This window comes from Pogona vitticeps, chromosome 1, assembly GCF_051106095.1.
Source record: "Pogona vitticeps strain Pit_001003342236 chromosome 1, PviZW2.1, whole genome shotgun sequence".
NCBI classification, from domain to species: domain Eukaryota; kingdom Metazoa; phylum Chordata; class Lepidosauria; order Squamata; family Agamidae; genus Pogona; species Pogona vitticeps.
Window position 1 is genome coordinate 109,332,986 of NC_135783.1, and position 24,509 is coordinate 109,357,494.

Sequence of the window (24,509 nt, forward strand, 5' to 3'; positions counted from 1 at the left end):
CTCACCTGCAACACTTTTATGATTATTTTAAACACTTTTAAAAGTATTTAAAAGAAAGTAGAGAGAAATGTAGAACAGGGGGCAAGAAAGCTAGAAGTGGAGAGTGGGAATTTTGAAAGACTAAAGGCAGCAGACAGAGAGGGTGTGATGAAGATAACAGAGAAGCAAGGATATAGGCGGAACACTGAAGTAAAGTCAGGGAGAGTCACAAAGAGAGAAATCCAGTTGCCCAGGAGAGGGTGAGAGGAATGCTGTCCGATGGGTTGGAAGGGTGCCGTACATGGATGGAGGACTCTCGCCCCAGCTGCTGCTCACTCACTTCACTGCCTCCACCCTGAAAATTTTCCTTAGAGGTAATGTGGACCCTGGCAGGGGGAAAAAAAGATCCTGCAGCCTTCTTTTTATCTGCTTCCATCTAATGAATGAATGAATGAATGAATGAATGAATGAATGAATGAATGAATGAATGAATGAATGAATGAATGAATAGTACTTTAATTATAAAAGTTAATTTGGGAATAGTGGTGGTTCAGGAGCATCTACTTTCATCTCCATTTGGGAGGAGTGTCAACTTTGTCTAATATAACTTTGGGAGTTAGTCCAATTAATTTTTGAAGATCTTCATTGCCATGTGGGTAGTGATTACTTTGCTTAACACATACAATAATGTGCAGACCTTTGGCTCTGAAGACTATTTCAGGAACAACTTCTCTTTTTTATTTTTAGTTAACTTACGTTCTTCTAGATATTGGGATTCAGGAACTGTTTCCAGAGCTGAATGAGGTGAGTCATGATATATATGAGTGCTAACGTCTCTGATCCACTGGTGTAATTTAACAGTGTAGGAAACATATTGCATTTCCTATAATAAGGAGTGTTCATTCTTCCTGGCAGACTCCTCGTTGTTCTTGCTCATTTTTTTAATTAGAATAGAGATCTAAGCCATTAACTTTTATTTCTTTCCCTTTGTTATACCTTCAAAGTATTAAGCTCTGATCCTTTTGGGGCAATATCTTGAGACTTGGTTTAGTACTTCTTGCCATTCCAGAGTGGAAGGTATAACCCCATTCCTTACCTTTTGGACAATGCAGATGTTTGCATTGATGTCGATAGCACTTCTCAATTCTTGATCATATTACTGAGATCAGGGACAAATTCCAGCGAGGACTGCTAATCTGCAGTCACACAAACAACACAATGACCCTGTGGCATCAGAAAGACATGGTACTGTGGTATCAGCTTGTAGAGGCCAAGAGCTGCTTCATCTGATCAAAGTATTATGGCACAGTAAAACAATTAGTCTTTCAGATGCCAGAGGAGTTTGCTCATGTTAGTATTGCTGTCTGCCTTGTTCCCATTCCATTTATCTTCTGTGAAAACCATTTAATCCAGAGATCTGCAGGCAGGAGTTCCTTGAACTGTTGACCTCATGGAACATATTGTGCAATGCTTTGCGAAGAAAACCCTGTGTGCACAGTTGTACAACCATTTTTGTTAGTGTGCATGTTCAGACCTTGTGCAAAAGGAGGGAAGGTCAGCTAATGGAATGTACCTCTCAGGATTTCATTTCTCTTACACAAAAATCATTATGTGGAAGAAAGCCTTCCACATACTAAAGAAGCCTTTCGGTCAAGGAGGGATACCTTTGAATTCCCTGTAATTTTAGTTCTTACAACTCGGAGATTGCTGGTATATGCCTGGCAAGTCAAGATATACATTTCATAGATTTGTCCAATCCAGTTAAAAATAATGCATGCTTATTTCTGTTGCAATTCATGGTGAGGATGAATTTTTTTTAATTCAGTGCACTGTGTGTCAAAAGTGTTTTTTTTAAATTATGAATGATTTATTTATAGCCTCAGCAACCCAGGATTATTATTTTTAAAAAAAATTAATTTAAAATGTCATTTTCTTTATTCTTTGTGAATGAATTGTTACAAATTTTAGTTCTTATTTTTTCTTTTTCACCTCCCTTATAACCAGTTCTGCACATAATATGCTGATAGTGAACACACATGTATGAATATATATGCCAGATACCTATACCGTTGAGCTATCCAGCCAGCTACTGGAGAACTAGTAAACTAAAAATTCTCTTAATTTCTGTCAAATTAACTTTATTTAGTTATACTGTAGCATACAATATATCGTTATACTTTTTTCCTCTGGCTGAGTGAATTAACAAGTCTTTCTTTCCCCTCTCTCCCATTGCTTCCATTTGCAGGTTGAAAAAGAATCTTTCTCAATATCAGACCACTGAATTAACTCTGTTCCTAGATGGCTGCTGTGTGCTAATTTAATGGATAGGTCATTGGTGTAGTCTTGTACATTTGCTTGTATATATAATAAACTTCTAAGTTCAGGGAAAAAATCCTTAAGAAGAATTGATTAAACTTTATTATTGATTGAATTTCATTTGTCCTTTTTTTCCTTAAAAAATTACATTTCACAGAGGTAGACAGCAATACGATAATGGGCTTCTGCCATCTATATAAAGATCCTTATAATTATAAAAGAACATTCCTACTGATTTATTGCAGAATTTTTTCAAATTACTGCCTAACATTGGCCAAGATCATATTGGAATTTTACACCAGTGTAGTGTAAGTGGCGTAAATTTTGAAAGTATATTGCCTCCTATGAACATTATCTGTTACATCCCAAGCTGTGTGGCTCAGCATGTCCAGAGTGATTTCTGAACTTGAGGAAATTCACCTCGAGAGATTACACCATTTGCATTGTAGTTGTGGGCACTAAGTATGGTCTTTGTTTTCTACATTAGCTCAGTAGTTCAATGCTTGATAGCAGACTACAGTTCATTCTAGTGATAGAATTCCAACAATGGTTGAAGGCACTCTACAAGTCCGTTATTTGCCAAGTAACTCCCAAATGGCATTGCCAGACTGCAGTCTTTTAGCAGGTCAGCAGCATCTCAAAGGATTGGTTCAGGTCTGGTTTATGTGTGTTAATGCATCATCAGGTCAGACCAGATTTATAGGAACCTTAATAAGGCTTTCAGGGTGATATTTTTAAGGAGTGATTTTACCAGCGCTAACAGTCCCAACCAAATGAGTTTCCATGGTCAAGTAGGAATTGAAACCAAGGTCTGGTGGATCCTAGTCTGCCACCCTTTCCACTGTGCTTGGTTCAGTTTTGGTAACCATTCAGGAACCATGTTTTTAAGAGGTTCTTTGGACATCATGCAGACAGTATTACTTGAATTACAGCGTTGTCTTCTCAGATGTTGCCTATATTCTTCCAGACTTTACTACCATGAACTCAAGAAAGTCTCTTTAAAAAAGACAACATGTAGATTGATAATGCCATCTCACATTATTATCTCCCCAAGCTATGTATTTGCTGTGTAGTGTGTAGGATAGGATTTTAGAGTTTCACCACTTGCTTTTCACTTTGTAAATGTTTCTCACATGTTCATGTGCTTTCTCCAATTGTACCTTATAATTTTTTGCTTCTTTTTCACCACCATATGGGTGTGTGCACCTAGTCCCCTTTTTGTGTGTAGGGTGAATCAGGTGGGAAACGCTAACTGATGTGCAGATCTGTGGTTTTAGACTATAGATCCCAGGATTTCCCCAGGCTGATGTTTAAACTGTGGTTCAAAAAACATAAATCTATACATTTCCAGCTGAAATATACAACTCACATTTTAATTTACCACCCTGCCCAATTGATCTATGTAAGCATCATTAAAAATGGATCATTTTTTTTCATGCTTTGGACCTGGAAGGGCCAAAGTACAGCCCACGGGCCACATAAGTTCCCAATCTCTTTTTTGTGATCCCCACTACATCCCAGCGTACCTCAGGACTCCTCAAAAGAAAGCTGTTTTTCAGAAAATACAATTATGCCATGCTACTAAGATTTGTAGATAAACTGCTGAACCTAACAAGAATTTCAGTAAGACAGCGAACAAGCAGATTTGTGTTAATAGAAGCAGGAAATGTTATCTCTCTCTTTCCAGCAGTTGTCTTTCTTTATTCCCGACTATTGTAAATGGTTAAGGGTGTTATTATTTAAGAGATTATATGCTAATTGCTATCTCAGAGACTTAAGTCTGAGGAATTATTAACCATCAGAGAATTAAAGAATTCTGATTTTCTTCTGTTCTGCTTTATTAAAGTAAAAAACATCTTTAAATAAAGATACAAATCAGTTAGTTTGAAGGAATAATTTTATTTTCACAATTATTTCATGAAACAAAAATCCTTGATCTTGTATTAGTTTATGTGTGCCATGTTTGTATATATTATAGTAAGGTAAAAGGTAAAGGTTCCCCTTGACAAATTGTTCAGTCGTGTCCAACTCTAGGGGGCGGTGCTCATCCCCATTTCCAAGCCGTAGAGCCAGCATTTGTCCATAGACAGTTTCCGTGTTCACGTGGCCAGCGTGACTAGACACAGAACGCCGTTACCTTCTACTTGCATTTTTACATGTTTTTGAACTGTTAGGTTAGCGTATATTATAGTAGCCTTAGCAAATTCTTAGATTTAATTAAAGTGCTGAAATAATGTATTTGAAAAAGTTTAAAATAAAAAAGGGGACCAGTGAATTAGCCACTATGGCCGTGCCTTTTTCCACTTTGACTGCGTTTTTTTGCGGGCGCAGCCCCAAACAGCCAGTCAGTCCTTGGCCCCAGCAAATTGCTTCCCTCTGCTTTAGAGCCAAGGTTCTTAGAAATGTCCCTCTCGAATAAAAAGTAATTACATTTATGATAGACTGAGAAAACTGAGTTTTACATAACACTCCTGTTTAGCCTATTTCTGTTTTATTATTCGCACCTCTTACCCTTTATTCCATTAGTCATGAGACACATTATCCTCATAAAACTACTTCATAGAATAATGCAGCATCTGAGATGAAGAAAACTAGGTTCATATTGGTTTATCCAGAAATGCCTCTTTGCGCTCAGGTTTGGCCCATTTTTAATGTCAAAATAAATAGAAAGCTCAAAGATAACATCACAGAAATAAAATTACATTAGCCATGACGTTTTTTTACAGGAGTAAGTAGGAGTGTTTTACTTAATTAAAAACAAGAAACTAGGGTACATATTCTCTCTACTTCTAAGGGTCCTGATATGGGTGTTACTCCACTGGATACTCCCTATTCAGATATGCTGTCTGATCTTGAAATGATAATCTTACTTATATGATGATGATTCTTCCTTCTCTTCTAGATGATACTGAGTGTTAGTTTCTTTGTACAAATCTAGCTAACGCATCTGTGTTAAAGCAAAGCTAGAAAACAGAAGAATGGAGGGCATACAAGCATTTTGGGACACCTAAATTCTACCAAATTACTTTGATAACAGCTTTTACAGCATGCCCAGCCTTAAAGTGAAGGAAAATAATATTGTCTTGTGTTTATTTTTGGCTTATTTTAATTCTCTAAAAATCTTAGTTGCGAGACATATATACATATTTATACAAATAATGTATGTACATGGTCCAAATACTGTACATATAAAATACATAATTTTTTTCATCACAAATATCATGTCTCCATTAGTGAAAACATTTTACATATTGGCCTCTGAGAATTCTTGAATCATCTGAGATCTTGGGTTTTGAGTATTAAGTCGCTACAATGTAGGAAAGATCCAGTGTCCATACAGTTAGTGAAAATTAAAGAATGAAGTATAGAAGCAAAACAGATAATCCAGAAATCAAAGAAAGATACTCTTGGAGCGCAGTTCCCGCAGAAAACTTCACACGACCTTCAACTGCTGGAAATACCCTTCCCATTCTAGAGATATAGCTGGAAACAACATCAATGTCAAGATTACCTGTTAACAAAGTATATATCTGTCAAAACATATCATTTAACATATTCCAGTTACCCCAAGTTGAACAGTTTTCCACTGTTGTTATACAAGTACTAGTTGGGACAGCTGTATCTGCTCTGATCGATTCTTGATAAAATGAGTAGTATTGATGTCGTACTAGAAAAATAATTTTATCTTAGCATGCATTCTCTGTTACATCAACTATGTATATGGTTAAAGGACAAGTAATGATTTCTTGGCTCAAATCCTATTGAAAAACACACATACAACAGCAAATAATCACTAATTAAAGCTGATTTTAAGGTCCATGCAACTCATAACCCAACGCAACGAAGCAGCCTGTACCTCAAAATCCTCAAAGGCAACCTTTAATCAGTGGCAATTTGCCACTGCTGCTAATGTTTTCACCACTGAGCACACTGAGTTGAATAACAGAATTTCAGCCATCATGATTCTTCTGCACAAGGTAAAGCTGTTGCTAATTTCACTTGATGTTCTATTTTAATAATGCAACTGAACAGTAACATTCCATGCATATAACCTTTTATATGCCTTTTAACATGCCTTTTAACCTACAATTACCATTATTGAGACAGATTTTTCAAGAACAACCTAAATGCTGGGGGGCCACTTGTTCTCCAGCTGTGCACTTTGAAGGTCCCATCCCTACCTTTCAATATTCTGTTGCAAAAAAAGCAAAGCAAAGTGTGCTGTTTATATATCGCCCCATAGTGCTTCAAGCACTCTTTGGGCGGTTTACAAGTTAATTATGCAGGCTACACATTCCCCCCCGCCCAAGCAAGCTGGGAACTCATTTTACCGACCTCGGAAGGATAGAAGGCCGAGTCAACCTTGAGCCGGCTACCTGGGATTGAACCCCAGATCGTGAGCACAGTTTTGGCTGCAGTGCAGCAGTTTAACCACTGCACCACGAGGCTCCCCTTTGCAAACCACACAACAACTGGAACCTTGGAAAATCTGTGGCTTGTGTATTTGACATGTAGATAAACTGGTGTAGGAGTAACCATGGAAGCAGTCAACAGCCATGCTTAGGAGAAGCATGTCTAAAGAGCTCTGAAAAAATCCTACTACAGTGGTGCCCCGCATAGCGAGGTTAATCCATTCCGGATTAACCTTCGCTATGGGAAAACATCGTAAAACGGATCAAAACCCCCAATGGGGGCCCCAAAACTCACTGTTCTTCGATGTTTTCCCTTGTTCCGGTGGCCATCTTGGGTGTACCAGCGGCCATCTTGAGTGTCCTGGTGGCCATTTTGGGTGTACCGGTGGCCATTTTTTTTGTTCTGGCGGCCATCTTGGGTGTGCCAGCAGCCATTTTTTTTGTTCCAGCGGCCATCTTGGGTGTACCGGCACCCATTTTTTGTGTTCCAGCGGCCATTTTGGAGCTGCAGAACAGCTGTTCCCCCATCGTAATGCGAGCATGCCCTCGCATTAGCGATGGGGAAATCCGCATCGCAATGCGGATTCATCGTTCAACGGTGCACTCGTTATAGGAGGCACCACTGTATATATAAAAGTTTCAAAATCATATCAATCGAACTCAGACTGGAGTTTAACAGATTTAGTCAGTTTATCTAGAAAGGCAACTTGTATTAATATGTGTGATGGGGGTGAATGGGTTGCATAATCTATTAACGTACTGATATTAGGAGCCGTGTACGTTCTTTATCTTATCATAACTTTGGTAAAGTTTTATACTTTTGATCCACACTTTATTTAAAACCTGTTCTTCCTGCTCTGCATTGTTAGGTAACATCCAAAACCAGCCTGAAATGTATCTTGGAATTAATACCCTGGTAAGAGATCAATCTATGAATGTAGGAAGTATTACTAATGTACAATCAACCAACTTGCTATATACAGACCATTACAAATGGCTATACTTACCGCTACTATGATTATTTGAGCTTCCCTTTAGCATGTGATACCCATCTCCTCCCCCAGCAAGGAAGGAAGGTAGAAGTACTTTATATGTTTTTTCCATATTGAGTGGAACATAAACTGGTACTCTACAATCGGTGCAAAGAACTTTTAAACTGGTCACTCTGCTTCCAGATTTTTGGGAGAGATCATATACAACTTGTATACCTGTTGGAAAAAAAAAAGAACAAAAGTGCTCAGCATTTACATATCGGCAGGAATTCCAGTAGAGGGATTGGGAGAGGAGAAAGGGGGCCATGTGTAGGAAGGGATTGCTATTTTTGAAGCTGAGTGTCTTCTACAAGACATATGTGCCTTCACATCAATTGTCTTGTACCATCTTCAACCTCAAGTCCCTGTCCGAGAATGGGGACTTAAATTGTTTGTTTATTTGATGTTTGTTTCTCCCAATAAGGGGACCCTTAATTATAAGAGTCCTGATCCATTTGAACAGTTTTCACAAATAAGAATTCCATTTCAAAGCATGCATGAGCAACACAGGATGGGATGAGGAATAGTGGTTCCAGGGCCCATAATGTTTGTGTGTGTGTGTGTGCGTGCGTGCGTACACATGCTTGATTCCGGAGTGAGGAAATTATCTTCTGAGCACCACAGAAGCCTGGTCTTCTCAAGGGTTTGCACCAGGGTGAGCAAACCCCATGGATTCTGCTATCAAAGACAGCTGCCTTGGGTGGATCTCCTAACTGGCTACACTAGGATAGTTGAGACCAGCCTCTCAAAAACAATGCAGTGCTGCAAAAAGGTAAGTCACTTCTGATTATCTAGCAAGAGAAGGCACAGGTGGCTTTGAATTGGTAATTCAAGCCTTTAACTTACCTGAGACTTGTAGCAGTTCACCTGTTCCTTGCCCATGCCTATAAACACTGTGCTCAAATGCTTCTTTCAGGGCAGAACCTTTAATCTCTAGCAGGTCAAATGTTCCTCCAAAAGGCAGTACAGAGAGCAGCTCTTCCAAGGTGATAGTACCTAAGTACAGTGAAATGTTTTCTATAATTACCTGCTTTGTTACACATTTTTTTGTATTTCTTACTATAAGAGACTGTGACAATGCACAGCTGGGGAGCTAGTGGTCCTCCAGATGTTGAAATTCCAGTTCCCAGGATCCCTTCCCATGGCTAATGGTGAGGAATGAAGGGAGTAATTTATCAACCTAGGGAGCCCCACCTGTTTGTAGCCCTGATACATGGCACAGAGTAGTGGCACAAATGATGGAGGGGTTGACTGCATAAGATGTGACAAATGCACATTATGACCCCTGGGACCTGCTGGACTAATGTGGCTTCTATCCTGCTGTATAATATTTTAGGACAGCTTGCAATACACATTCAAAACCAAAACAAACCAAGAAATGAAAAGAACAATTGTTTACAGGCAGCATAGACAATGATATAACAATCAACTAACAGAAACATGTGAACTACTGTGTCAGCAAAGGGCATGAAAAACATTTGTTTGCTTGTTTATTTATTTATTTTATACCGCCCATCTGGCAGGCAAGGCCACTCTGGGCAGTTTACAACAACTAGACAGAAAATAAAATAAAATAAAATAAAACAACAACAACAACATGGAACACTTCATGAATTTGTGTGTCATCCTTGCGCAGGGGCCACGCTAATCTTCTCTGTATCATTCCCATTTTAGTTTATGTGCTGCTGAAGCATTTTAATCAAACATTAAAAAGCCATTAAAAATGTTAGAAAATGGGCAGATCTCACCTGAAGCTCAAATGGTAGTCAAGGAGATCCCACTTTCTCTCTAGTATCTGTCCACCTAAACTCAGAATCAGAGGAGGTGTCTCAAGACTGCCTCTTGAAATAGATCTTAACTTACTAAAAATCTCAGCTTTAATTTTGTATCATTTTTAACATCAGTGTTGGACCACTAAAAACATAGAGGAAGAGGGGTTGCTTCCCATGCAGCACAGCCTCACCCAACTTGTCGCCATTTGGACTAGATTTCTGAGCATTGACTTTGCTCTATAAAACTAATGGGAGTTGAAGTCCAGAACACCTGGAAGATAACAACGTGGGATAGTCTGATGTAGAAACTACAGTGTTGCACTTTTTTCTGTGTTGGATCTTCCTGGTAACAGAACAGCTGGGCGCACCCTGCGTGGAGCATTCCCAAATCATACAAAGATAAAAGTTCAGATTGTAATGGTTCACACATACGAACACTGCCAGGGAAAAGAGTCTGGTTCTTTTTATTGGCTTTTATCAAGCCCTCCAACACTCAGAAAATATATTTTCATTCCCTTGATTAAGAGAAAAGAAGGCTGAAGTGCATGAATACTCAAAAGGGAGGGAAGACTAGTCAATTTTTTGCAGGCTAATAAGCCCCAGAAAAACATATGAGTAAAAAAATACAGAAGATAAACTACAGAAGACAAATCCGGAAAACTAATTAGCTCCCCTTAGAAACAGAGCAAAACAGAAATAAACTGAAGTACCATTGGTTAAATAATAGCCCTAAATATTAGGCATACCATTATTGCTTCGTTCATCAATGGGTCCTCGTATTCCACCACCATTTATGATGCACATTGAAACATGATTCCACTGATTATCATCTGGATGCCTCAGGTTATTGTAAACCTAAAACATTTACAACAAAAACTGTTTGTATTACTGTTAGTGTTTTCATTTTATCTTGGTTTCAAGATCGTCCAGCAAGCCAGTCTTACAAAACAGCTTAAAAAAAAAAAACACTGGCTAATTTTGAGAAATTACTCTCCCTTACTCTAAAACAGCAGCTCTGTTTATGAGAAGATATTTACATATATACAGTACTTGATGTCCCAAATTTATACTCAAATGATAGAATAAATATGAAACTCTGTACCAAATCCCAACTGTCCTTCTGTTAAATATGAATGTAATCGCAACCCAAACTAAGTTGATAACGGGATCAGAAAGTATGAGAGAAGTGTATCCTCCTTTATGGCAAGGTTTCAAGAACAAATTTGTGTGAGAAAACAAACTGACTAAAAGAGTGGGGGTGCTTTCAACTGTGTGTGTCTGGTATATACTAGGAATAGCTTTGGAAGCAACATCTAAAAATGCACTTTAATATTTTAGTTTACAGAGATATCAGAAACAGAAGCAATGCTGAAATGGCAAGCAGCAACCAAGAACAGCCTTTTATAAAATACCCAGTTTGGAAAATAGGAGAATAAGGGGCAAATCCTCAACAAATTTTTAAACATACAAAAAATCCCGAGGTTGTTATTTATTTCTGCAGGGGCAAAATTTGGTAAAGCAGAGCTCGAAGGTGAAGTTGCTTTGCCAAACATGCCTCTGAGAATATGCAGAAAGCTGTCATAAAAATGATACATCCGGCTGTTACACATGCAAAGAAAGGAAAAGGGTGACCTGGGGAAGGGCTTGTACAGCATTTTCTCAAATTTTTTGAAAAATAATATGTTGGCAAAAATCCTGCAGAGATTTTATACCAACTAAGACAAACAGTATAAATTTCATTAGTGTAGGTATTTACTGATGTGCACTGAGTCGCATTACATAGCACACAAAAGCAAATGCCTACAGTAACTCCTTAACTTGCAGCAATTCACCAATTGCATTATGCTGGTGGGCTCCAATAGGATTTGGGCCACGAGTTGTAAACATGCCTTATGCATCCATACATAGTAAAATAATCCTGTTCATGTGCTTCAGCTGGAAAAGTCAAGACCAGCGGACTCCTCAAAATGGACAACTAAATGTAGAAACTGAAGTCCAGGAAATGTGAGATAGGAAGACAATAAGTAATGAATGTTTGCTAATTCGGAAGAAAAAGAGAATGACTTCGTAAAGTGAAGAAAGTTATAGGGGCTACTGTGAGGAGAGTTCCTCGCTATGGAAACTTAAAGACACTCTCTTGATCTTTGTTATGTTAAGAAATGTGGAACATAGCCATTCCTAGTCAATGATTGTTCAGGGATCTAAATAGAATCAGCTGTGCCAAGACAAGCGGCTTCCTGGAAAAAAGCACTTCAAGTTTAATGCAGATTTCCAGGACAAGGTGGTGATGCCTTGACTGACTAATTAACTTCTATTGTGCAAACATTATAATCTCGTTTCAGCAAAACAATTATGTAAGGCTACCCAGAATTTGCCTTCTGTGGATTTTTTAAAAAGGTGTTATAATAACCATTATAATTATGTAATATCAAGTCAGTTCTGCTTTATGGTGATCCTTTCTAGGATTATTCACCAGTTCCTCCTCCTGCTCTGGAGGTGTGCCATTTGCCCAAAGTCATGCAGATGACAGCCACACACGCTCTCGGTGATCTTGGCTTGGCTCTCTGGAGATTCACACTCCAGGCCACAGCTCTGAAAACAGGGGCTCCAACCCACTGAGCTATGCCAGCTGAATAAAAATAGCTGGAAAGTTTGCATGTTTAAATAACGTGTTCCAGATCCCCATGCATGTAGTATAGCCGGCAGACAAAGGCAGGCTGAAATGGTTCCATGTCCCTTACCCAGGAAGGAAGGAACATAAAACAAAAGTCCCTTTGGTAAAGCAAAAGTACGACTTGTTAAGAAATTCACTTGCCTGCATCTTTATGAACCCAGAAGGCAAGCAAATGTAATCAAAAACAAATAGCATTAAAAATATCACAGCAAGTTTGTAAGAGGGCATCTACCTCCCTACAATGAGCAGGGAAATGTCTGAAATTAACAATACTGTGCCTTTGTCATCATAGGCCTAGACCAGGGGTGAGGAATGGCAGGCCTGACAACCAGTTTTCCTCTTCATCCTTCTTCCTAATGAGGTGGTGAAGGCTTCTGGGAGTTGTAGTCCAAGAACATCTGGAGGGCCAAGGTTGGACACCACTTAAGATTTTCACCATCTGGACAGTCAGTGTCTATACAACATCAGCAGCACTCGTTTGGCTACAGATGGTGAGCAGATGCCTCATCTAGAAGAGGGTGTTGAGATGACTGCTAAGCCACAGTCCAGCTACGTAGAATGTGGCTGCCCCTCTCCTTGCTTTCTACCCACAAGAAACTACATGGGCCTATAATCCAGGTCGCCACAAAAAGGTAGAAGAGTTTAAATATTTTCCCCCAAAATTGCTGCTGCAGTAGCAGCTTCCTCCTCCTCTCCTCCTTCTCTTCCTTGTTTTTAATGTGCTCCTTCTGTATGGGGAGCATGCACACATGCAGTTGGAAGGGGATTTTTGAAGGTCACCTGTCTGTATGTAGTGGCATGGATCAGGGCCTTGCACATTTAACTATGAGTAAAAATGTAGGGAGCAACTACATGTAATGTACCATGTTGTTTGGCTCTGCAACAGATTTAAAAGGCAATTTGATATCTGCATGTAGAATGAGAGTACCAATGGCTGTCAGTTGCATTTACATACAATTATGCAGATGAGAGACAGTATGCCTTTCAGTGCCAGCAGTGAGTGAACAACATCGGGAGGGGGCTGTTGTGCTCACCAGCTTGTGGACTTCCTACAGGCATTTAGTTGGGAAACAGGATGCTGGATTATACAAACATTGTGTCTGATATTTTAGTATGTTCCTCAAGCCAGTTACAGACAGTGTGTTGTAGTGATAGTGATTGATTAGGATTCAGGAGACCTGGGTTCAAATTCCCACTTGGCCACGGGAACTCACCAGGGTGGAACTAGTAAAACTAGTTCTTAAACTGTCTGCCATACTTTGAAAACCCTACTAGGGTGACCATAAATCAGATGTGACTTGATAGAATATAACCAAAAAGACAGCCTTGCTCAGAGTCTTTATCTCTCAACAGGCATCTCTGAATAAAAAGCTTTGCTTGCAATAATTGGAATAAATCAGCCATCCATCTGCATCAACAAATCAGTGATGAAAAAAATAATAATGAAAGGATGGGTCCAAAGGTGTCCTTCCACATTTGAAGAAGGGTTTTCTTCTGCAATGCTGTAACACTATATTTGAAACCAACTTTCCTGCAAGCAAGAAACTGAAATTAAATCCATCTGCTTTCACTCTAGGGCAGCCCCTTTAAGAGTGGAACACAAGCAATGTTACAGAACCTTCCTGTTATATCCATAAACTCCTATGGATGTGTTCCAGAACAATATTAATGGCTCCAATCCACAGTAAAATAATTGAGTACTTCTAAGCCTTTTTATGTTAAATTATGAACTCTCAGAGTCATTTAAAAAACTAATTCAATAACATCTAGATGGAAAAAAAAGCACACAACCTATAGCTATATGACATGCAACACCTTGAAGTACAGAGATCATTCTTTGGCATATTATGCAAAAGCCATCAGTTAATGAACGTCTATAAGTTAGATAACTACTTTCTTACCGCAGCATCACAGATCAAATTTCCCATATTGCACTCTTGGAAACGGCATGCATAAGTTGTACCATTTAGGTAGACAATAGTTTTCCCTATTACTTTGGAAGAAAAGTTTTGTAATTCACGCTTCATTTCATCAACTTGTGCTTTCACAATTGGATCTAAAATTTTAAAAATGGAAGATTATTACTAGCTAGATGACTGATAAGAATAATAAATGTCAGTAGTCATGTCATACAGTATGTTGTTTTCTTTGGGTTGAAGGTCACACAGCTGAAAGTTAATTCAGTTCTTCAATAAAGCCACCAGTGTATTAATGTGAGATATTGTGCTTCTGTACCCACAATTCAAAAAGTCAAGAAATGGCCTGATATTATTTTTTTATTTCTTTGTTTGTTTTATTTATATGTCACATTTCTCCCAATAAAGGAACCAAAGGCAGCTCACAATATTAAAAAGAATAGTTAAAAATGCAATAAATTAAACATTAAAAATATTTAAACTATTGCTAATTAAAATACAAAATACAATTGAATAATTAAAAGCAACTGAATATTAACTTAACTCTAAGAAGACATTGGGGGATTCAAACATGATTGTTAAAAGCCAACCTGAAGAGATGGGTCTATAGCTGTTGGTTGAAGGGTACAAGGGAGGGGGGTCAGCCTGATCTCCTGAGGGAAAGCGTTCCATAACCTGGGAGTTGCCACAGAGAAGGCCCTCTTCTGTGTCCCCATCAGCTGTGCCTGTGCTGGCAATGGGACTGAGAGGAAGACCTCCTCTGGTTATCTTAAATGCCAAGAATGCTCATGTGGGGAGATATGGTCCTTCAAAGATGTCAGGATATTGTGGCCCAGAGTTAGTACATAATTCTGTTGTACGTGTTTTGTAAATACGTTACTGGAAAGGAATCTCTGTGAGTCTCTTTACTGTTGACCTGGAAGACTGCCTTGTCTCGGATCCATTTCTACACCCCAAAATTCCTGACAAGGGGTTATTGCCCCAGAACGCCCCAGCTGTGCCAAGTAAGGTGTGGAGATGCAGCCCCCCCCCCTCCATGGGCCCCAAATTCCCAGATTTATTCTCCATACCTTCAGAAATGCTCTTGTCTAGTAAGATAGGGTTTCCAACTGCTTTAATAACATTTCCATTTTCATCAAACGTGACATTTAAATAACCGAGGTATTTTCCAAAAGCATATGCTTGAACAACAGGCACTTTACTCCCATAATCTGACTTCACCATGAACGGATAGTCACCAGCAGGGATATCATTTGAAGGTTGAGGTCCTGTAAAAACAGAGTATGAATGTTTTTTTTTCCTAGCCAGTTGTCTTACTATCTCTAGTCTACACATAGAATATAGAATACTGCATACAGGCAGAGTCTGTCAGCTGACATCAGTGCACATGCAGGAAGAAACTGGTTTGTGCATGACATTTGAAGCACAAAGTACTGTCACAGTACCCACTGGTTACCGCTTGGGACCCAAACGTTTACTGCTCCCTTCTTTCCCATGACAATAGACCATTTCATTCCCTGCAGTGGCTATCATCCACTGAGGAGAACCAGATTATGGACTCAAGATGAATTTCTGACCATTCTCCTTTCCCCAGCTTCATCCAGCTATGTAATAGCAAGTTTTTAGTTTCCAATATTTACTGCTTTTTGAGTATGCACATGAAGCAACAAGAGCACTATACCCTTGCTTTTTTTCAATTTTTTTAAAATGCCATTTAGTCTGCCACCACTATGACAGATATTTATATGTGTACAGTAGTTTTGTCCAGCACCTCTAACATCATTGATTAAAAAGCATGTGCATGTGCAAAAGAGAGAGGGGCATGCCCAGCTATCAGTGTCTTGATATTTCTGCTTCTGTTGCTTCTTTGCTGAAAGGGCAAGCCAATTTTAAAGTGAAAGTTGGTTGGTTGCCTGCTAATCCACATGGATAACTGCTGTAGAAGGCAAACACCTTCTGTGGCTAGATACCTGTCAAGCCCCCCTCAAGCTTGCGGCTATGCAAACTCATCCTCATGATCATCCATTTATATGTTTTCTATTTTTCTGCTAACAGTGCCAAGAATTGGACAAAGCATATAAAATAACTGTATATATAACATCAAGAACAATGGGGAAAATGTAGATAATAATCATATCAATAGATCAATACATAGGCTAGAACCCCGTTATTTTTATTATGTGTGGAAGTGAAATTATAGCTGTGGTTAATTAACAAGAAGATAGGCACATGACCAACAAGGAACCAAGACATTGTCAATTAGCCACATCAGCTTCTATAATTTCACTTCCACACAAAGCAATAGGATTCTGTTGATAATAAAACAGAACACAATGCAATACTGAATAAGCTACTATACATTACCTGATGACATTAAAACAAATTAATTTAAACCAAGAATTCAAACTGACTACCATGTCCCTTCTTTGTTATTTCAACACATCACTGTGTTGCTGCAAAAATGGAGCTTTATTTTCAGCCTCTAGTTGAGTTTATTCATTCTTCTAGTAGTTCATGTAGGCATAGTTGACTATGACTCCATCCTCAATGCTTTCTTTCTTATACAAACTCATTCAGGAATGTATAACATACATTTTGAAGTTACGCGGCTTTTCAGTAAAAAAAAATCCCTTCTATTTTGTGTTATTTGATGTATTTCTGTCTCTTGCAACTCAGCATCTATAGAGTATCTTTTATTCACTCTCTGAATAAAGTCAGGTTGCTTGACACTCATGGATGGACACTTTACATAGAGAACAGAACGCATTTTATTTTGTTTTGTTTGCTAAATGTAGTGAGTTTCTTACCAGAACCTAAGATAATAATAAATATTTCAGCTTGAAAGAGTTGCACAGCCATCAGTAAGGGCACCAGAAAACTTGCCAGTAGATTTATATGCCTGCCAGCCAGGAAGCCAGGTTTTCACTGGCATGAAAGATTCTTTGTGAATCCCTGTGTTACTTGGTTTAAACAAACAAACAAAAAAACCTAGGTTTCTGTACCATTTCCAAGTGGTATCCGCTGTAGTCCTAGAAAAGTTAATGTGTGGGATGACAGTGGCTTATTTAATCTCAACCATGCCTTAAAAACGAAAGACAAAAATAGGAAATGTTTAAAATAGACTGAAGAGCCTACAAACTTGAAACAAGTTGTACTTGAACAGGGTACTGCTGGATATGTAAAAGCTTGGGGGGGGGAAACAAAAACAAAAGAAAGCATAGACCCCAGGATTGCCCCCTCCATCCCCTCACCAGGATAATTTTTAAATTTTCCCTGTGGAAAAATAAGAAACTATGAGAAATCTAGGAAAAAGACACAAATATATATATTTTTCCTTTTGGAACGAATGAAGTGTTTCACTGACGCAAAACATCAGGATCTTTGTGGTACACAGATTTATATGTAAGAGAGTGTATAGAATTAGAGGATGATTAATGTACATCCTATAGTCATAATACAGCACTCCAGCCCAAAATGCTGCCACCATCGAGAGAGGAGCATACAGCAGTGTGAAATCCTTTGCACCTCCCCTTTCAGCTGAGGAAACATTCACAATCTTCTTATAGAAAACGAAGGCTTTCATATTTTTAAGATTCATGACTATGGCAACTAAAAAGCAAGAAAAGTGTGTGGCTTCTATGCTGCCCCATAGTGCTTAAAGCACTCTCTGGGCGGTAACAATACAGGCTACACATTGCCCCCCCCCCCCCCCAGTGAGCTGGGTACTCATTTTAATGATGGAAGGCCGAGTCAACCTCAAGCCAGATGCTGGAATCAAACGCTGACTGTGAGCAGAGTTTTGACTGGAATACTAGTTTAACCACTGCGTTGCAAGGCTCTATACAATACCATATGCTGTCTGTGTTACCAATGAAGCATTTATGTTTTGCCAAAGCATTAAAATAAGTTTAAGTTAGCTATGAAAATAAACATGGCATATACTTCAATGTTATGCTCTTTTCCTCCTTTTTACAGTGTTCCAATACTGTAGGCATGTCACATTTCAAGTTGCTGGACCACAGCCTGGAAAAGTTACTTTTCTGGAGTCTCAGAGCTGTAGTCAAAACCTCTATCTTTCCCAGGTTCTCTTCTGTACTGCTCTCTTCAGTTGCAGCAAAAAGAAAAAGAAAAAGAAAGATAAAGAGAAGTCTGAACGCCATTAGGTTTGCTAGAAAACTGCAGGAAGATCAGTTTGTTTGTACCCAACTGGGGAAAACAACGTTTCTGATTAGCAACGCCTGTGAAGCTGATAATCACACATAGCCCTGAACACAAAACTTCTCTGGGTTGTAACAGTTTGCTATTTTACTAATCCTGCATTATTTCCCCCAAAATGTTACACCTCCAGATCAGAATGTAAAAGTCATATTCTACACATTCATCACAGTTGGCATTCAGCCAACCATGTTTTCACGGTGCTTTTGAAGTGTTTTATAAGAAAACAAGGTGCCTACGCATGTTGCAGTCTGACATATGGACAGACATTACAGGCCAGGAGAAACATTTGAAAAAAAAAAAAAAAACAGATGCAGGGAGTTTCATCCAGCCGGCACTCATCTAAACTTGCTGTGAAAGCATATAATTACGCAGCTAATTTTGAAGGAAGCCAAGATTCATCTACACTGCTATTTTGGAAACATTTTTTTAAAAGCTTACTCTTTTTTGGTGCACTCCAACACATCATATATGACCAAGTATAGTGTTGTGCTTGCTGTTTTGGACTAGGACTCAGAAGACCCTGGACTCTAATACTATTCATCCATGAAGTTCAAGGGGTGACCTCGAGCCAGATGTATTCGCCCAGCCTGATCAACCTCTCAGGGTTGTTGTGATGATAAGCGGAGAGGAAGAGAGCCATGAACACTGCCTTAAACTCACAAGAGGAGTGTAAAAAATAATACAAGATTTTGCTCCCCCCACTGAACCAGTTTCCTCACTTTTTGTGAGGAAAGATGAGCAAACCCATCTTGGGAAGAGTCTAGTCAGCCAGCAGAGCTCATATGGGCATATTTATGCAAGAGTGAGGATGGTAAAAAAACCAAAACAAAACAGAAGAGAAAACAAGGCACAAGCAAAAGCAGGGGAGGGCAGCAGCATGATTCATTTCTGTCATGTCTGTGCATGCCAATGGGAAAAGGTCCAGTGCTTCTGGCATATAACAGCAAACCTAAAACCAACCGCTTGACAAGGGGAAAAGGAAAGTCTGACGCACAAAAACACTCAGAAAGTGGGGCCAGAGCACCGAGACTAGATGTTAAAGATGGAATACAGAAAAATTAGCCTTAAGAGGAAGTAGTACTGTACTGATGGTCTGTCTCATCACCTTTTTTCCCCACACTGGTCAAATGAATCAGAGGAGAAGGAAATGCCCTCAGACTATTTATTTATTTTTTTGGTTAGGCTGAAGTCTGTACTTTCCCAGTTTTTTGCCCAGATGAGAGTTTCTCCCACACATGACCAACTAGGCCAGGATGGGAACAAGGAAAGGCTTTTGGAATTCATTTTTTACTGGAGGTGATGCAGCACGGAGTGATGGCAAACACACTCTTGGGCATTTTCCATTTTCGTTCTATGTTCCAGATACAGCAAATGATGCCATACACAGACCAATCTCCTCAGCAGGATCAAGGAATGAAAAAAATGCAGTTATTTAGTACTACATTGCAACATGCAAACTATTTCTCTCAAATTACTAATCAGAAACTTCATTCTGCTGACAAAACAACACACCTGTATAAAGAAATGTGTTTGTATGTCCTCCAACCACAACATCGACACCTTTTACTTTTTGAGCGATGCTTTTATCCACAGTAAAGCCAGAGTGACCGAGAGCAATGATCTTGTTGACTCCCAAAGTTGTAAGTTTGTCCACCTGTGGCTGCAGCGCTGCGATCTCATCTTCAAACATCAAATCCTTCCCTTAAAAATCCATGAAGAAAATGTATGATTGATTGATTGATTTTACTGTATTCTCATCAAACAATATTTGGCAAACATAAGAACATGTCTATTCTGCATGTACAAAGTATGCATACATTTGATACACATTGCTTAACAAACTCATTTCAAAAAATTGAGATCACGTTATTACATGACTAATTATGTTAACTCTGCGTTTCTATTATGAGAAGAAAACTTGGGTCACTGTAGTTCATCTGCCATGCTTTGAAGTGTGTGGACTTCAAATAATAATTGTAGATACTGAAATGCTATGCGAACATTGACAAAGCAAGGCAGCTCACCTAGAGCTAACATAAAATCACAATAGAATCTATCTCAGTTAAAACACAAAACAGCAACTTAAGGATGCTACAATACTAGTCACTAATCCCTCGGCTAGTATAAGAAGTACCAGAAGGGGTGTTGCAGGAGTAGTTGTGCAAGTGGAAATTAATAATAATTATGAGCTACCAAGTTAGTTCCAACTTATGGCAACCCCTTCCAGGGCTTTCCATGGAGCACTCAGAAGTGGTTTACCATTCCCTTCTTCCCTCAGTGCCCTGGGACTGTGCAGGTTGCCCAAGGCTATGCAGACTGGCTCTTCTCCTGAGACCGACAGTGAGGGATCAAACTCCCAAGTTCTGGCTCTGCAGCTGAGATACCCAACTCAGTAAGCTATGGCAGCTCAATTAATGGCAACAAATATCTAGCATAATAAAGATGTAGTAAGTTCCTTAATGTGGGACGTGGTGGCGCTGTGGGCTAAACCGCAGAAGCCTGTGCTGCAGGGTCAAAAGACCAGCAGTCGTAAGATCGAATCCACGCGACGGAGTGAGCTCCCGTCGCTTGTCCCAGCTCCCGCCAACCTAGCGGTTCGAAAGCATGCAAATGCAAGTAGATAAATAGGAACCACCTCGGTGGGAAGGTAACAGCGTTCCGTGTCTAAGTTGCACTGGCCATGTGACCACGGAAGATGGTCTTCGGACAAAATGCTGGCTCTATGGCTTGGAAACGGGGATGAACACCGCCCCCTAGAGTCGAACACGACTGGACAAAATTGTCAAGAGGTATCTTTACCTTTAAGTTCCTTAATGGGATAGGCTTAGCAGGCACTGAGGTCTAGTGGCTCAAATCCTGACTGGCTGGCCAGCCTCAGAGGTGTTGGAGGAGGTACCTACTTTGACCATATGCCTTTGGCATATGGGCAACTTGTCCCCTGTTAACATTCATATCCACTCATCTGAAGCTTGTTGGAATGTCATCACCGTATGGGGAGACATGGCACTTTGCCTGTTTTAAACCTATTAATCCTTGGAAAGCTGTGGAATTCCTAGGAATTAGTTTGGGGATGGATGAGGGGAATAAGATGAAGTTTAAATCAAGCAGGATGGAGGTTTTTTTTAGATGGCAAAGCCTGCTAAACTGAGGTGGTGGAGGGGCAGCTGGTCCTGGATGGGATTATACTTTCCTTGAAGGACTATGTTTTTGTAGCCTGGGATCCTTCCGGATTTGTCCCTGACTGTGGAAGGACAGGTGGCAGGATGTTTCCCTCATCTTCTTAAATTGGGACACCAACAGCAACTCTGCCAGGAAGGAAGAACTCCTTAAACTTAGTGACATTCAAATTGAACTGGCAATGGTGCGGCTAAAAATATTGTGAATAAATAAATAAATAAATAAATGTGATGTTGCTGAAGACAACTTTGCAACCTCAGCTGATCAGTTCATATCACACAATTCTGCACTAACTGCACTGGTCATCTGTGTGTTTCTAGTCCCAATTTACGTAAAATGAAAGTGTGCTTTTTCACCTTTTAAACCATGAAGGATTTAGGTCTAGATTGTCTGAAGAACTGCTCAACCCCATATGTACCTGCCCATGTTTCTGAGATAACAGATGCCCTGTTTGGGTGCCTACCACCAAGATCAATAAAGTCAGTAGGAATTACACCGGGACTCTTCCAAGTCACTAGCCACCACACAATGGAATCTCTCACAATAACCATCAGTGACCACTATGAAGAGAGTTTTAAAAACCCACCTGTTTTTAAAGCAAGCAATTATTTTATCTTGCTTTTAATTCTTTAATCTGTTGTCAATAGATGGTATTTGGAAGTGGTATTTTACTGAAATTTGTTTTGATTATTGTAAATGTTTGATAGGATTTTGTCAATATGTTTGTATTGCCTTTATGCTTAAAAAGAATATTGTTTTGAAAGGTGGTCAAGAAATTGGTTAAATAAACTATGAGCTATGCAAGCACTTAAGCATGTATAAGGATGAAGATGGATTTCCATAAATAGTAGAAGCTTTCTGCCAACAGAATTACATCACTGGATACCATCTTGCATCTACAAAAATGATACAAATAAAGAAGATACAGTATATCCTTGTCCTTTTTCCTATCAACTTTAGAAAGAAGATATTAATTAATCTGCTAAATGTCAGGGGACAACCAGGAAATTACATTCTCATTATTATGCATAAACACAATGTTAGAACAGCTACAGAAAGTGTTCATTAAGTTTCTGTAGCAGTCTGCTAAAAACCAATTTTGCTAACAAGCATTCAGTCAGTGCCTTTCCTACTCTTTTTGGCAAGAGACAACAGGAGCTGTTACAAAGCTTCCAGTATTCTTTAGTTTCCAGAAGCTGGATAAGAGCTCACTGAATCAAGAAAGGTAGAAAACTTGACTTTCTACCTACCTACCTACCTACCTACCTACCTACCTACCTACCTACCTACCTACCTACCTACCATTTATTTATTTATTTATTTATTTATTTATTTATTTATTTATTTATTTATTTATTTATTTATATTTATTTATATTTATTTATTTATTTATTTATTTATTTATGCCTGCCTGCCTGCCTGCCTGCCTGCCTGCCTGCCTGCCTGCCTGCCTGCCTGTAAAATCTGATTGGCTAGATTTAAGAGTCACATTTTTAAAGAAAGCTTAGATAGCTACTCTTTATCCTGTGAATCCTTCATATGGGGCAGTGGGAAAGGAAATAAACTCATCTGTAGCATACTTAAAAGTTAGACGTTTTCCCCTTGCTTCTTCTTGACAAATCTTTCTCTAGCAAGGTTCTTAGGTAAATGTGTATAGGATTGCAGTTTTACAAGTTTTGCCATCCTGTCCTACAGGCCAGTCTGCCAGATTATGGCCATCTGTTCAGTTGCAGTGCCATGCTTTTGTCTCCTTTTCAGAATACAGCTTAGATGTACATGGTTTATTAGAAAAATTGGCTACTACAAGTAAAAATATCTTCTCAAAAATCTAGTCAAGAATTGTCCTTAAGCCTCTTCAGGGGAATTTAGGGAAACAAACATTGCCGTGACTAAACATGTTGGGCAGTATACAGTATACAGAATGTATACAGTATATCTTCAACTTAAAATATCTCACCTAGAATTTAGTGAGGCCACTTGATACTCTGTCATTTAAAGGTTCAGAGAAAAGTAATGGTGGTGTGGCATGTCTCGCAACAGCATACACATGCTGTGGGACTGTGCCGTCCCCTTGGAAGGATTTCAAATAATATAATCCACTGTCAAACACAGCAGCTTTGGTCAAGAGGTCCTCTGAATCTTTACATCAACAAAGAAACTGAGTGAGACATAGGGACTGACTCTTACTACCACTGAAAAGGCTTGGTTTAACCTTAAGTGGAAAGCCACTACAGGTATATATATATTCAACGATGGATTATACAGTTTCCAGTGCTAAATTGGGACATATGAGGTGATTTTTCCATGAAGGAGCAGCAACAATCTGTGTTTCTTGAACTTCTTCCCCACTGAAACCAGTAGAGAAGGGGAAATCAACCATGCCACCTCTAGCCTGGCATACCTGGTAGGACTTCTTGGGGAAAGAAATCCACCTATAATTCAACCCTGAGTTTCAGGACAACTGCGTGGCACAGGCATGGGAATGATTCATTTGTTATTCTCTTCCACTTATGGCATGCAGGCCATTAAATGCAGCGTGCTTCATTTTTATATATATTCATTAAATATATATTTTTCTATAACACCTGTAGTATCCTTATTACTCCCTCAGTTTGTCCAAAGCTTTGAGACTCAGAGCAGCAAAGCTGTAAATGTATTTTACAATTCCTGCTACCTTTTCAGTGGCCCACCCTCTGAGGTACAAAACAGAGGTAAAAGGAGGAAGCCATGCTGATCTTTCATGTCTGAAGTGGGAGTTTGGAAGGGTGTCAAATTTTTGCAGGAAAGTGTGCAGGAGGTGCAAAAACCTGAACCTTCCCAGTGGTCCCTACCTCTTAACCAACTACACTTTTTAATTTCAAGATTCTTCCTCACAGCCAGGCTCCATGGCCATAAGCGAGTGGAGCTGAGGTGGAAATGTTTCAGATCCCTGAAGCAAAGCTAGTGGAGTAGATTCAAAGGAGGCAGAGCATTCACAACATGTTATATTTCAAAAATCTGTCCACATTCAATGG

At 39.2% G+C, this 24,509-nt stretch overlaps 2 protein-coding genes and 1 non-coding gene across 5 annotated transcripts in view; 1 reads left to right on the forward strand and 2 right to left on the reverse strand.

Moving 5' to 3' along the window:
• The window catches only part of SNX14 (sorting nexin 14), a 51,238-nt gene extending 48,828 nt beyond the window's left edge, over positions 1-2,410 (forward strand). For all 3 annotated transcript variants that reach the window (XM_020792632.3, XM_072999055.2, XM_020792812.3), the window contains exons 27-28: positions 727-783; positions 2,225-2,410. In XM_020792632.3, coding sequence (XP_020648291.3) covers positions 727-783; positions 2,225-2,260 — 93 coding nt within the window. In that variant the 3' untranslated portion in view covers positions 2,261-2,410. The remainder of the gene's footprint in view (positions 1-726; positions 784-2,224) is intronic.
• Positions 2,411-4,174: 1,764 nt separating this feature from the next.
• NT5E (5'-nucleotidase ecto) overlaps positions 4,175-24,509 on the reverse strand; it is a 36,535-nt gene continuing 16,200 nt past the window's right edge. The window contains exons 3-9 of the mRNA XM_072999060.2: positions 19,831-20,019; positions 15,171-15,368; positions 14,086-14,240; positions 10,257-10,365; positions 8,585-8,734; positions 7,715-7,915; positions 4,175-5,806 (exon numbers count right to left, since the gene is read on the reverse strand). Coding sequence (XP_072855161.2) covers positions 5,646-5,806; positions 7,715-7,915; positions 8,585-8,734; positions 10,257-10,365; positions 14,086-14,240; positions 15,171-15,368; positions 19,831-20,019 — 1,163 coding nt within the window. The 3' untranslated portion in view covers positions 4,175-5,645. The remainder of the gene's footprint in view (positions 5,807-7,714; positions 7,916-8,584; positions 8,735-10,256; positions 10,366-14,085; positions 14,241-15,170; positions 15,369-19,830; positions 20,020-24,509) is intronic.
• LOC140703608 (U6 spliceosomal RNA) lies at positions 9,330-9,432 on the reverse strand. The gene has a single exon (XR_012082915.1). It is a non-coding gene; the product is annotated as a U6 spliceosomal RNA (small nuclear RNA).